The sequence below is a fragment of the Pelobates fuscus genome, chromosome 3, assembly GCF_036172605.1.
Source record: "Pelobates fuscus isolate aPelFus1 chromosome 3, aPelFus1.pri, whole genome shotgun sequence".
Taxonomy (NCBI): domain Eukaryota; kingdom Metazoa; phylum Chordata; class Amphibia; order Anura; family Pelobatidae; genus Pelobates; species Pelobates fuscus.
In genome coordinates this window covers 66,556,818-66,570,636 of record NC_086319.1, presented here as the reverse complement: position 1 = coordinate 66,570,636, position 13,819 = coordinate 66,556,818, and the positions used below count along the sequence as shown (strand labels likewise).

Sequence of the window (13,819 nt, the reverse complement as noted above, 5' to 3'; positions counted from 1 at the left end):
ATTTTTACTTTCCTTTTGTGCACATTGTTTTGACACCTTTACTTTATTTAATTTTTGTGTGACTTATTTACCCATATAGGGATTTAATAAAGTTTGTATTATTATCAATTAAGGCACCAAGCCTAATACTTGATCAGTAATTTCAACAAGGGTAATAGGATTAGTATTGGTCTTGTTCTCTGCAAGCCCGCTCTAATCTTTCTTAGTATCTTTATATTGGGTTATGCCCTAATTACCCCACAACCAATACAAACTTGGCATCAGCTTCTCTCTCGCTAAGTCTGTGTATCTTTATGGGAAATGTAGTCCACAACAACTGGAGTCTCAAAGATTGACTGCCCCTGGGCAAGAGGCTCTTAATCTCCTCTTCTATAATATGCAATCCTTCTTAATTAGCATACCAAAGGATTGTCCAGTCACTTTAATATTATAGAGTGCTGACCCATTCCCCATGTAATATCAGAGGAATGTACAGTCCAACTGTTATTACATACTGCTGCAAACATTACCTTATTACAGTTCTACTGGTACTAAATTTCCAAAATGTATTACCATTAACAAAAAATCAACAACCAATCCTGGTCTCAGACTATATGACACCAGACAGCCTAGATGTAGTTTAAGAGATGGGTTGTATATGCACTTACATGCAATTTTTTAAAAACGTCTTTCCTCTTCCACTCTTGACACATGTAGATGTATTTTTATTAGATTAAATATTAGCAACAAAATAACAGCAGGTCCAGCACTCTTTCTCTTTATAGTAACACAGCATTTATTATGTCCTCACTTGTAGCCCCTGGTGAGTATATAACAATAGGATTGTTACTTCAAAAAAATCGGAGTGTTAGACCATCTGCTAATTTGTTGCTGAAGTGCTGGCCTTTGTGGTGGGATCCAGGCCCTTTCGCAAGGTATAAATTAAGGTGGGTGCTGGATTAATTTTTACCTATATGTAATCACTAATCAGATTTATTTTATAGGTTAGCTGTCACTGAGAAATTCCTAATCAATATGGTTTCATCTCTCAAGTCAGATGAAGCATTTCTCATTTTGGGCTAACATTTGAAATTCACTTTGAATTCTCTAGAATTCGCATTGTAGTGAATAACCCTGGATGTATGCTGTAGGAGAATAGAAACTATGTCTCTAAAATCTAATATTAACCATTACATTTCAGTCGAAGGATGCTGGTATTTTCCTTTAGAGAGCCAGTTGCATATCTAATCATCCTGGTAGACCGTATTTATAAAAACGACATGGCTTAAAGGGCGCTTTGCAGTACATCTATCATGTGAAGCTACTCGATGATTTGTAGAGTCTGATGATGGTTTGGAAGTCTATAATTCTGGAGCTGATATAAGAGCTGAGCAAAAATTACCTTACTTTTTAATCCATCTCTGTACAGTCATGTCACTTCAAAGAAGGAACCGCCGTGGCAACACAAATGTCTATAGCCATTTTAGAATATTGGTTGACCATGGAAGTTGTAACAGATGTCCATGTTAGATTTATCTCCATAATGTTACTTTTTTCTACAATACGTTAACCATTTGGGATAGTCTAAACTCCACCATGGAGAATGCTTTGAAAAATACAGAAACCTTTTCTCACATTACTATCTACTTTGAGTGATGTAAGTTACAAATCATCTATATTAAGCATGTTTTACATATCTGGTAACCTTGCAACTGTGTTATAGATGATGTGTATACATTTATTCCAAGAACTAGTTTATAAACTATGGAACAAATGCTCTAGCAAACATTATAAACAATGTTGAAAACTTTATACGGCAAATATTTTTTTATATTTAATTTTTGTCCTATTTATGAATATTTTCCTTTAAATTTAAAGAATACTATGGACAATATATGCAAATGCCTATATTTAATATGGTGAATTTACAGGGAAAAATAAGTGCATTACTACAGTTAATTTTCCAAAAGTCTTGTAACTATTTTTTAGAATAAAATTTGTGTTTTTATAGTTTTGTCATGTCGTGTGGTTTTGCTTAGCATTATTGCCTTTTCAGAAACTCTAGAATATTTCACTCTGTCAAGAAAATGCCATCATATGTATTCTTCAGCAATAGAGTGTCTGCGTCCAACCATCCCTAATAATGTCTACATATCAAAGTATTGCTGGATAAGCATGAGAAATGTTTTAATATTTTTGGAAAAACTTTTAAAATGATTTAAGTAGGGATTGTAGCTGTATTAGTCCAGTGATGTGAAAGGGAGATTCTCCCGAAAGCTTGTCATTAAAAAATTATGTTAGTCCAATAAAAAAGATATTACAAGATACGAATGTTATCAGATTTTTACAAAATGATTTAATAAATATATACTAAAGAGGGCTGATATCCATATTCTTGAAATCATCGAGGACGGCATTAACAATGTATGCAATAGTTTATTAGCTTCATAGGATTTTTTTTCTTTCATTTGACTATGTTTGTTATAGTCAAGTATATGTGTTATAGTTTTTATAATGAAATATTTTCATTGTTTCTAGTGCTGGGGTTGGGAGAACAGGAGTGTTTGTTGCATTGGATCATTTAGTTCAGCATATTAACCACCATGATTTTGTGGACATTTATGGACTTGTAGCAGAGCTAAGAAGTGAGCGAATGTGTATGGTACAAAACCTGGTAAGTACTTTTCAATTCCTGGAAACAAAATAGACAAAAATAGCCATCTGCATGCTGTTTAGTGGTATCTAGTTAGCCTTTGTCATACTTTTAAACTGACTATGAACAAACTACCAAGGTTATGGACAAAAGATAAATATCCAGGTATTGCAAAACTACAACTACCAGGATGCTTAATTTTGCATGATCAGAATATTAGACATGCAAATGCCGAGGATCTACCTTCTGGGTAGCCCTTACATAGCTGATCACTCTGGTTCCAAGGGTTTTGCAGACGTTTTCACTCATCCATCTCCTTTATGGGGATGAACTCTAATGCTAAATGTAGAATATCAGCGATCTGTGTGTTCTGATGGCAACCTCATTCACAATGTGCTAGTGTTTCACAATAGAATTTTAATGATCTTCAACAGATGTAGGCAGATTAACTAGTATGGTACTTTTTCTTTGTTTATTTTATTCATATTATCTCTTATCAGAGATCAGATAAAATAACAGTGCACAAGACTCTTTCAACAGTATATATTTTTTTGTAATGGGTACTGACAAGATTTTTATAGTTTGTATCAGTATTGCCCTAGCAGCCGTGTGAATAAGTAAAAAAGGTCTTACTGCTTAGACCTCTGCCAATTTTTTTCAGAAATGTCATTTAGGGTTACAGAGGTGGGGAATACTGGAAGGTGTGATATTAAGTGCAGTATTATGTATCTTCTGGCGAGGTCATGTTTATTTGCTCTTCACCAGACTAAGAACTGTAGAACTAGTTGGCCATCAATGAATTTGACAGATATCTTGGTTAAAATGAATTATAATAAAAACAACTCCATTTTATTTGCAGGCACAGTACATATTTTTACATCAATGTGCTGTGGACTTACTAGCAAGCAAAGGCAGCAATCAGGCTGCAATCTGTTTTGTAAATTATCCTGCTCTTCAGAAAATGGACTCTTTGGATGCCATGGAAGGTAAACATACATAGAATGTGCCCAGTTAATTATTTTATCTTTATTCATGGAATGCAGGATTTTGGGTGCGTCAGACCTGTATTCTGTTCTTGGTATTTCCAATTTCCAATGCACAACTCTATTTTAACAATATATTCTTAATTCTTATAACAGTGTATCATTGTGTTAATTCTCAGCAAGGCAGCCCCTGTGTTTATCGGAGGCTAGTCTTGTGAACAGACGTTTAGTGAGTGGAACCTTTTTCAGTGTTGCTATCCAACGTAAGACAGTCGTTAGTTAGTAATTGCTCATCATGCAGCTTGTGTTAACGAGCTCATTAGCTGCCAGAAACAGAACAGGTAATGCTGCAAATTTAATTATTTTTATATAACAACACTTAAAGGGAAACTCCAGTGCCAGGAAAACGATCCATTTTCCTGGCACTGGAGGGTCCCTCTCCCTCCCACCCCCCAATCCCCGGTTACTGAAGGGGTGAAAACCCCTTCAGTCACTTACCTGAGGCAGCGGCGATGTCCCTCGTCGCTGTCTCCTCCTCCGCGACGCTCCTCCTGTCCATTGCGTCGGCCGGTGGGCGAGACTGATCCCGCCCACTGGCCGAGGAGACCTAATGCCGCGCAAGCGCATTACGTCTCCCCATAGGAAAGCATTGAAAAATCATTTCAATGCTTTCCTATGGGGTTTCGAGCGACGCTGGAGGTCCTCACACAGCGTGAGGACGTCCAGCGACGCTCTAGCACAGGTTTCCTGTGCTAGGAACCAGGAAGTGCCCTCTAGTGGCTGTCTGGTAGACAGCCACTAGAGGTGGAGTTAACCCTGCAAGGTAATTATTGCAGTTTATGAAAACTGCAATAATTACACTTGCAGGGTTAAGGGTAGTGGGAGTTGGCACCCAGACCACTCCAATGAGCAGAAGTGGTTTGAGTGCCTGGAGTGTCCCTTTAAAGAGGAAGTCCTGACATTTGATATCAGGTTTGTGACACATTCACTAGCTCTCGCTTACCTATGCAAACTTTGGATAAGGCAGTTTCATCTCATCAGAGAGGAATTCAAGATGGCTGCCTCCTTGATGCAAGGGTAAGCCAAGATATGCTCTGAAAATAGATATTTACCTATATATATGCAATAGCTGCTATGTTACATGTATTTTTTATAATAGTAATAAAATATTATGACAATTTAAAGTCAGTATATAAATTGAACACTTGACGGGCTGCTTAGACTAGCAACAATTTGAACAGAATGGTAGCATTACCATTACCACACAAGCTGGGGTAATTCAATAAACTATTGTTAACAGAGGGTTGAGAGATATTGTAATTTTCCAAATCCCTTCACTTGCCTATAGGGTGCTTAAGTTCCTGGCTGTGCAAATGTGTGCAAAGTTCACAAGTACTACTGTGCACTATTATAGTGATCTCCAACTACTTGACACGTGCAAATTAACTTTTTTTAAAGCAAATGTTGATAACAAAATATTTCCTAAATTAACCTATCTTTTCATGTTTTCAGGGGATGTAGAGCTTGAATGGGAAGAAACAACAATGTAGAGAACAATGAGAATGTAAAATGACACAATAACTACATCTTTCTTGTCACTGGAGCCAAAGAGTTCTGGTCTGTGGACAAGAATAGCTGTGAAAACCAATCATTCCAATGTTTCACTATTGCTGTGCCTTAAAGTAATGATGGTAATAAAATTATGTGCACTTAATAAAACAAAGAACAAGCTCCCCTTGCACAGCCCCGAGTAACATACCAAAATGTGACTCGATATTTTTTGTTTTACTTTTTTTATCTTGGAAGAGATAAAACAGAGCCAAAGTTAATGTAAAGTATTACTGTCCTCTGTGTGGATATTTTGGTTTGATTTCTGTTGTATTTTTGATTTGTTATGAATTAAAAAATAAATAAAATAAAAGCACTTTCAATCGTGGTTTGATTGTGGATTTTATAAATTTATTGGGCAGTAAACATTCCATTAAGTATATATAATAGAACTCATAAAGTAGTAGTTTAGTGAAGTTGGTACTTGAAACAGTTAATTAAATGTTAATTTAAAAAAAAATAATAATTACAAAAAAAGATGCTTTTTTTTTTCTCTTTTTGACTCTTTTTCCTAAACTAAGACATGGTATCAACAGAGCCGAACAAATTGTTCATATTATTTTAAATCCGTGATATGCCTAAGAATCTTATGCTTTACAATCAAAAGAGTATCTTATAAATCAAGTCATGAATATGAATCAAAAGGAAGAAGACTCATAAACAAAGGTGCAAGTGTAACATAGAAGAACAAAATCAAGGGAGTAAGAATATTTTAGCTTTCTGACATATATTTTATCATATAAAAAAATAGTGTTCCAAAGGTTTTTATCTTGTGAGTGTCATCGTTGTATCGGAAACAGTTGAACAATCAGGATGATACCATTAATTTGCTTTCGCACACCAGTTCTTCTGGACACGTGGATATTTTTTTTTAAATGGTTGCATGCCGAATGTTCTTGCTTATTCTTATTGTATATATACTTGAGAGTACTGTACAGAGCCCTGTGTTTTATTTAAGACAAATTGCATGTATGATAAAAGTTTGATTAACGATACACCTTGATAAATCGATTTAGCTAATCTTGATTTTGCTTCCATCAGTCGCACAAAAGCCTTTCATCATTCCACTTTAAACTGACAAGGGCGTGAAGACATGAAACCTGGTACAAGTGTGTATGTGCTGGCAATAAATTGTATTACAGTTATACCTCATAATTGATTATGCCTCTACCATAATGTAATGTATTACCCTTTCTGCTTTAAACTGTAGTAATTGTTTGAAGCATTATTGCAGTCACTGTGTATAGAGGAGGGATTTAAATTAAATATTCATGCTTCATTCCTTTTATTTAAAAGTTTTTAAAATTTCATAAAACGCATAGAATATCTCCATACTATTTATATAATAACTAATTATTTTAATGCCACATGTGTTGCAAAGTCACAATAAATTGGCTATAGGTGTTTAGTGTATTTATGAACCAAAAGTCTTCTCTGAAGGTATCCGAGTCCTTCGTATATATGAATTTTGAAATTATTGTTAAACTGATTATCCAAGGCCAAACCAAGGCCATTTTGCGAAGTTCCTCCAGTCTGTCACAATGATAAACATGAACGTCCATGTCAGGGTGTTTACACAAGTTCTTCTTGCTTGCTTGCTTGTTTGCCAATTGCAATATGTTATTGTTCTATATATTCTCAATATGTTAATATTCTATATTTAGACTCTTTGGTGTTTATTCACTGAATATAGGGGCATTGTAAACTGAATTACAAAATTAAGGTGAAATAAAAACAAAAAATAATACAAAAAAACAAACAAAAAAATTACTAAACAATATATTAAAACATTTAAGTATTTGGAGATAACCATAAAGAGTGTGGGTTATTAGTGCCTTTGACATTTTTCAAGATAAACTATTTACGAAAGACTTTAACTGGCTTGCCTCAACAAGCAGCCGTCTGTAATGAGCTGTTTAGCTAATCACAGCTACTCACTTATTTATAATGAACTCATGTTAAGATTGTATTGACTTCAACCTTAAATCATCTTTGGAGCTAAATATATGAGGAACTCATGAAGTACCCCATCCGCAGGGATGCATCGGAGAGTTAAAGATAGGAATCATATGGCAGGATACAATACACCTTTCCAATACATCACTTCAAGAGAGGTCTGACCTCAAGGACATGTTCCTAGGAAGTGCACAGAGTTTAATTAATGTGATCTGAAGTTTAGGAAAAAGAAAAGGGGCAGGTTTTCTTGTAGTCGAAGTTCAGGCCGCCACGTCAGAGGCATTACATGAAGAGGCAAAGTCGAGAAGAAAAGCCAAAGATCAGGAAAGCAGATGAGGAGTAGCAAGAGCAGCGATTGTACAAGGGGATGCAGGATTTATACAATAATACTGGATCTCCGGAGCAAGTGTATACAAATATCTAAACACTGACATAGGGTTGCCTTGAGATTTTATAGCAGGAACAGACCAATGATACATGTGACTCAGGGTACTGCCCTGTAGCCTAGGCAGAGCAACCCCAGTGCCCAATGGATGCGGAATATGCCAGCCTCAGTCCCATGTTCATGCCTGAGCCGCAATGCTTAATTTATAGAACATCAGCAATAAGTGCCATGGTAGCTCATACACAGAGAATGCCCACAAGGCTGGCCTAGCAGATGCTGAAGACCAGGTAATGGTAGCCAACAGAAACCGTGATATAAGATACAGGTAAATGTGTACTGACTTAAAGGGACACTCCAGGCACCCAGACCACTTCTGCTCATTGGAGTGGTCTGGGTGCCAACTCCCACTACCCTTAACCCTGCAAGTGTAATTATTGCAGTTTTTTTTAAACTGCAATAATTACCTTGCAGGGTTAAGTCCTCCCCTAGTGGCTGTCTATTAGACAGCCACTAGAGGGAACTTCCTGCTCTTTAGCACAGATTATCTGTGCTAGAGCGTCGCTGGACGTCCTCACGCTGTGTGAGGACCTCCAGCGTCGCTCTATTCCCCATAGGGAAGCATTGAAATTCATTTTCAATGCTTTCCTATGGGGTGCGCTAATGCGCATGCGCGGCATTGCCGGGATCAGTCTCGCCCACCGGCCGACGTAAGCAGAAGGAGGAGCGGCGGGGGAGGAGGAAGCAGCGACGTGGGACATGTCGCTGCCTCTGGTAAGTCACTGAAGGGGTTTTCACCCCTTCAGCAACTGGGGAATGGGGGGTGGGAGGGAGAGGGACCCTCCAGTGCCAGGAAAACTGATTTTTTTCCTGGCACTGGAGTTTCCCTTTAAGCAACTTGGAAAAGCTGGCAATAGTTTTAGCATTGGACCCAACAACAAGCAAATTACAAGGAACCTTAATGAGTCTTTTTTTTTTTTAAGCTGTGGTTACACTTATTTTAAATTCATACATAATAACCAAGTTAGGGCATGTGAGAAGCAACAAAAGTGTAATCTTGAAATATATGCCATTGTCAGATTTTATATTATACATATAAAATTAAAATAAAAATCAAAACATGGGTAACATACTGCCATCTGTGCAGTTACTTATTGACATGTGATTTAAGCAAATGTATTAACTGTGTGTGAGACATACACGATTCCATGAATATTCATCATAATAACAGTTATGACCTATAATAAGAGTAAAAAGGTACACCACATTTAGTAGCCATCTCCTGCGAACTACGATTTCCATAATGCATCAGTCAGCCATCAGCTATTGCAGATTGAGTGTCAAAGGGTATCAATCTCTCAAACATGTTAGATATTCTGCAGAAAATCTCACAATAATTTAATATTATCATGTATACAATGCACTGTTTATGTATTTGCATAATACGCTTCTTGACATCAATTATGCATCTTTCTCGTGAAAGTATTTGGCCTTGGTACTGTGTTCTTCTATAACGTGGCTCCTATTTTACAGAATATATAAAGAATATTTATAGTGTTGCACGCCAACTGAGAATATATTGAGTGAGCCATCTGGTCCTACTGTGATTTATTGTAAGAAACAGAGAAAGTCTATTGTTTTAGCTTAATTCCTGGACGACAGAATTGAGCTCGATATGCGATATCCATGAAATTATGGCCTATTTCATGTTAGAATTAGAAATGATCTAAGGAGGTGTAAAATTTCTCTCCAAATATATTTCCAAATAAAAGTGAGATGGATTCAGTTTGTTCAAATTGCGCTACCTGCCTAATGCTACAGTTGCTATGGGTTTTAGCACGGGTTTAAACAGTCTTTTGTAGTGCAGAATATTTACATACATATTTACTTGTAAACAAACTTAATTTGCTCTGTGCAGAAAAATCATATATTAAACACAATTAAAGGGAAACTACAGTGTCAGGAAAACAAAGTTGTTTTCCTAGCACTATAGCTCCCCCCTCCCTGACTCCCCTTTTGCTGACGTCAGACTGGCGGGGCAGACCTAATGCACATGTGTGGCAATGGCATTAGGATTTCCCCACACAAAATAATTATACAATGCTTCCCTGTGGGGTTTTGGGTGATGCTGGATGTCCCTATACCTTGCGTGAGGACGTCCAGCATCAGTTAGGCGACCAAAAGTAGCCTAATGACCCGAAGGTCCCGCTAGTGGCTGTCTGGTAGACAGTCACTAGAGGTGGAGTTAACCCACAAAGCTAATTATTGCAGTTTCTTAAAAGCTGCAACAATTAGCTTTGCAGGGTTAAGGGACCTGGGACAGTGCACCTAGACCACTTCAATGAGCTGAAGTTGTCTGGATACCTATAGTGTCCCTTTAAGGCAAGAGGCAGAGCAAAAGGCATAGCATAAAACAATGTAATCTGCAACTTTTCTTGCATTTTCTATGCTCACTTGTTCGTCATCTATAGGAGTGCCTTGGTGATGAGGGCTTACTGACACATAATAAGGTGTATTGTCCTGATTCTCCATGATCACCAGTACTGGTGAATATATTCACAATCTCCCCCATTACCTCCTTTGTTTATGTGTACACATCATCGTTAGGCCTGACAACCTGTTTCTAAATTTAAGTATGTGCCAAGTAACAGCACTCTTAGCTTGTAGCAGTATTATTTAACTTGTCTAACTGGGCAACTGGCTGTTGTAACGGTTTTCTATGCTTGGCTTCCTAAAACTTGAAAAAAAAGGAGGGGATCACTCGCATGGGAATTGTTTCTATCTTGTATTTTCTGTGATATATCATATGCAAATGCTAAAACTCTGGAATACCTATCACCTGCATTAAAATAAAGATTTAGAAAAAGCACTTATTAAATTATAAAGACTTTTTATAACTTCAATAAGTTACTTCTACTTCAATAAGTCAGACTAATTCAAGTTGAAGAGTTACAAGTACAATTTAATGTCCATTCTCCATTCAACGTGTATATAATTGATGTTTGAAGGAATGATGATCACCCAAAATTTTAATTGCAGTAAACACCCACAAACATTGTTGGGAGTTGAAGGGATTTGAAAAGTCAATTGCAAAATTTATGCCGAACAGTTGTAAACAAAAATCATAATTCACATTGTTTTTTACTATTTCAGCCTAGTTTTTGCGATTGTTTTTATGAAATCACAGCTGTTCCATTTTATGGTGAATGACTCCCAAATGTGTTCATGTTTGGTTTAATCTAAGTGCCTTGCACTCCATATTCCGACTGTACGAAGTGATTCAAGTTTCATTCACAGTTCCAGCAGTTTGCCGTTGCATTTCCAATGGACACACTGTATCCCAACCATTTTAAATGCAAAGTAAAATTCCATATCCCCCTCGCCATCTGAGCACACAAACAGAAATATGTCACTTAATGTAACTTGTTCCTGTTTTTACCTTTTATTATAATTGCAGTTTCTCGTGTTATTGATGAACATCTTTCATGATTTTCCATAAATGTATATGCCATATCTTTAGTTTGCTGTATATCCTGAGACTTTTAATTCATTAGCTTGTTGGTCACAAAGTGATCATGCTTGGTCAAACATATCAAAGGTCTTTATTGTTTTAGCTGAAATAAATCTTATTTTTGCATTGGCAGTTACTACACCGGGTTTCAATTTTATAAAATTGGCCCCATGAAATATATGTGTTCGTATTCACTGCTTCATTATAGCTAGCATTTTAAAATGACCAAAAACCAAGCTCTTTATGAGAAACACGATAGGCTCCAGAGGCTACTGAGACAATACGCTTTGCATTGCTACTGCACACACCATGCCTTTCTGTTTGAGTGTTCCTGAATATTTTCACGCTAGTAGTTTTTAATTGTTCCTTTGATACTATGTATGAGCACATAACGTGGATTTTCATTCAGTTTTTATTGCTTTAATCCTTTTTGTACTATTTATGCTCATCCTCAGGGCTCTAATCATTACTGCCTGCATACACATTCATAAGCTTTTTTGAGTTATTTTTACATTACATTTCCCAACTTATCTTCAAGCAGATATATTCCCACCTTCTGAGTGATAAATAACCCACACTCTATTATGTTCAGGTAAATATATGTTTTTACTTACTCTAACACCACTTCAACAAGATAGAAGCATATTTTACAGTTCTGCAGTGGCAACACTATATCTCAGTGGTAGTGATTACTGCTTACCTACGGTTTATTACAATCCTAATTTTTCCCCCAATAGAGGGTTACAATCTAATAGTCTAAAAATCCTAGGGACAGCATATTGCATAGAGCAACATATGTAAAGCGACATACGGCAAACATTGTCACTCCACATTTCCATTCCACCCACCCTGATCTTACTTTATTTTTTTTTTTTTTTTTTTTTTTTTATTTTTTTTATAAACTTTTATTGTTTAACTTTGCACTTTACATCGTATGAAAAGAAGGAGTCAAATCGTCTCATATCAGGTAATGCGTTACAATGTGCTAGAGTGTTACAAGAGTTTCATACATTGGAGTGATCATAGCATGGCAAACTTCTAAAATACATTGATGTCAACATTGATAACAGTAAACATGTGTTCAGTAAGGTACAAGTAGTAGTGTGCAGTGGTTTGGTTTCAGTTAGGGTAGGTAGTCGTCGATCGGGCTCTCTGAGGTCAATGTGGACTATGTATCGTGGAGTGGAGATAAAGCAGAATCTTTAATGTAATTGTCCCAGGGTGCCCAGGTGTATGTAAACACATCGTACGTGCCAGAGAGGGAGTGTGAGAGCTCAACCATCTGCCTGATAGAGTCTACTTTGGTTATCCATTCTCTAATGGATGGGAGTTTGGTTTGATCTCACTTTAATTTATGGATCATAATTCTTAATCTATGCGAACTCTCTGATTACCAGCCAATCATTTCACCAATTCTTCACATGCCTACCATCAATTTTTTTTATTTTTTTTATGATACTCATCATACTGTCTTTCTCCCCTGCTACCTTTGTTATAATGTATATTGTCCTTTAGAGTGTAAGCTCACATTTATGTGTTTGGTTCACACACATACTGCTGTACCTTTGATTGTGGGTAGGCTATGTAACTGATTTAAAAGTCAATTATTTGCTTGAGTCAATATAGAACTTTTGTGAGAAGTGGTCTTAGGTATCCTGGGTAAATATAATTACCCAACAGTGTGTAGGGGCTTCATTTCCTCTTGTAGTCTAGTCATACGGCACCCAACAAAAGTCCTGCACGCAATATCATATATCTGTAAAACAGACAGCCTTAAACACTTTAATATAATATAATAACATAATATAATAATATAATATAATAATATAATATAATATAATAACATAATATAATAATATAATATAATAACATAATATAATAATATAATATAATATAATTAGGCCCCAGGTGGCTCCAAGTAACCAGATATAGAAAATTATAGTACCAGCTTTATTCTACAATTGTTTACATTCATGCTTTTTTCACATTAATCTATACTCAATAAGACATAATGACAAAGCAAAGATCAGATATGTTACACCATACAAATATATTATATAGATAAACTGAAATATCATTGTGACATAAATATTCAGATCCTTAACACAGTACTTAATTATAGCATGTTTGACTGCGATTGCAGCCTCATGTTTTTTTTTTATATATATAATGCGACAAGCTTTACATCCCCGATTCATCCCTGCAGATCCACACAAGTTCTGTGAGGTTGGATGGGCACTATTTGTAGACAGCTATTTCAAGATCACTCTATAGATGTTTGAGATGTTCAACTTTGACCTCTGGCTGGGTCACTCATGGATATTCACAAAGTGAGTCACTCTTGCAATATTAATTAGGGTGTGTGCTTAGGGTCATTGCCCTATTGGAAGGTGAACGTTTGGCTCAGTCTGAGGTCCTGAGAGCTCTGGCATTAGGGATATCTGTGTATTTTACTGTGTTCAGCATTTCCTCAATCCTGACCAGTATACCAGTCCCTACTACTCAAAGACATCCCCAAAACATGATGCTACCACCACGTTGCACTGTTGAGATGGTATTGTGAAGGTCATGAGTGGTGCCTGGTTTCCTCGTGGACATAATGCCTTGAATTGAGGCCAAACAGTTCAAACTTCATTTCATCAGACTTGAAAAACTTGTTTCTCACAATCTAAGAGTCCTTCAGGTCCTGTTTTGCAAATCTCAAGAAGAGCTATTACGAGTCTTGCAGTGAGGAGGGTTTTCCCATC

The 13,819-nt window shown here is 36.5% G+C and overlaps 1 protein-coding gene across 1 annotated transcript in view; it reads left to right on the top strand.

The window, feature by feature from the left end:
* The window catches only part of PTPRQ (protein tyrosine phosphatase receptor type Q), a 239,119-nt gene extending 233,589 nt beyond the window's left edge, over window positions 1–5,530 (top strand). Inside the window, exons 46-48 of the mRNA XM_063447145.1 lie at window positions 2,518–2,653; window positions 3,492–3,618; window positions 5,128–5,530. Of these exons, the coding sequence (XP_063303215.1) occupies window positions 2,518–2,653; window positions 3,492–3,618; window positions 5,128–5,165 (301 nt within the window). The 3' untranslated portion in view covers window positions 5,166–5,530. The remainder of the gene's footprint in view (window positions 1–2,517; window positions 2,654–3,491; window positions 3,619–5,127) is intronic.
* The last annotated feature ends 8,289 nt before the right edge of the window (window positions 5,531–13,819 follow it).